Below are 317 nucleotides of genomic sequence, written 5' to 3' on the forward strand. Positions count from 1 at the left end.
GTCTATACCAGCATTCAGAAAAGGGCCCCCCCCACTACCTTCTCAGCCACTAAGATCAAGGTTGTGCCCCTGGCTCCCAGGCAGGGTGCAGCTGGAGATGCCCCTGACTGCCCAAGGCAGACCCAGCCCTGCCCCACCATCCTCCTTGGGGCACCCCAAGCAGGATCTCACCATTGTCTGGACGTGCTTGGCCAGCAGCTTGGTGTCCACCAGCAGTAGTGTGACCTTGAGGAAACCGAGGGCTGCCTTCACCACGTCCCGCGTGCGGGAGGCCAGCAGCAGGCAGACGTTCTGCAGGAGCTGCTCCACCACGCTCA

At 62.5% G+C, this 317-nt stretch overlaps 1 protein-coding gene across 1 annotated transcript in view; it reads right to left on the bottom strand.

Moving 5' to 3' along the window:
- Positions 1 to 317, bottom strand: part of LOC104527994 (RRP12-like protein) — a gene marked incomplete at its 5' end in the record, with an annotated part of 5645 nt that overhangs the window by 3151 nt on the left and 2177 nt on the right. Inside the window, one exon of the mRNA XM_010171864.1 lies at positions 172 to 317. Within this exon, the coding sequence (XP_010170166.1) occupies positions 172 to 317 (146 nt within the window). The remainder of the gene's footprint in view (positions 1 to 171) is intronic.

This window comes from Antrostomus carolinensis, unplaced genomic scaffold (genome assembly GCF_000700745.2).
Source record: "Antrostomus carolinensis isolate BGI_N321 unplaced genomic scaffold, ASM70074v2 scaffold37707, whole genome shotgun sequence".
Taxonomy (NCBI): domain Eukaryota; kingdom Metazoa; phylum Chordata; class Aves; order Caprimulgiformes; family Caprimulgidae; genus Antrostomus; species Antrostomus carolinensis.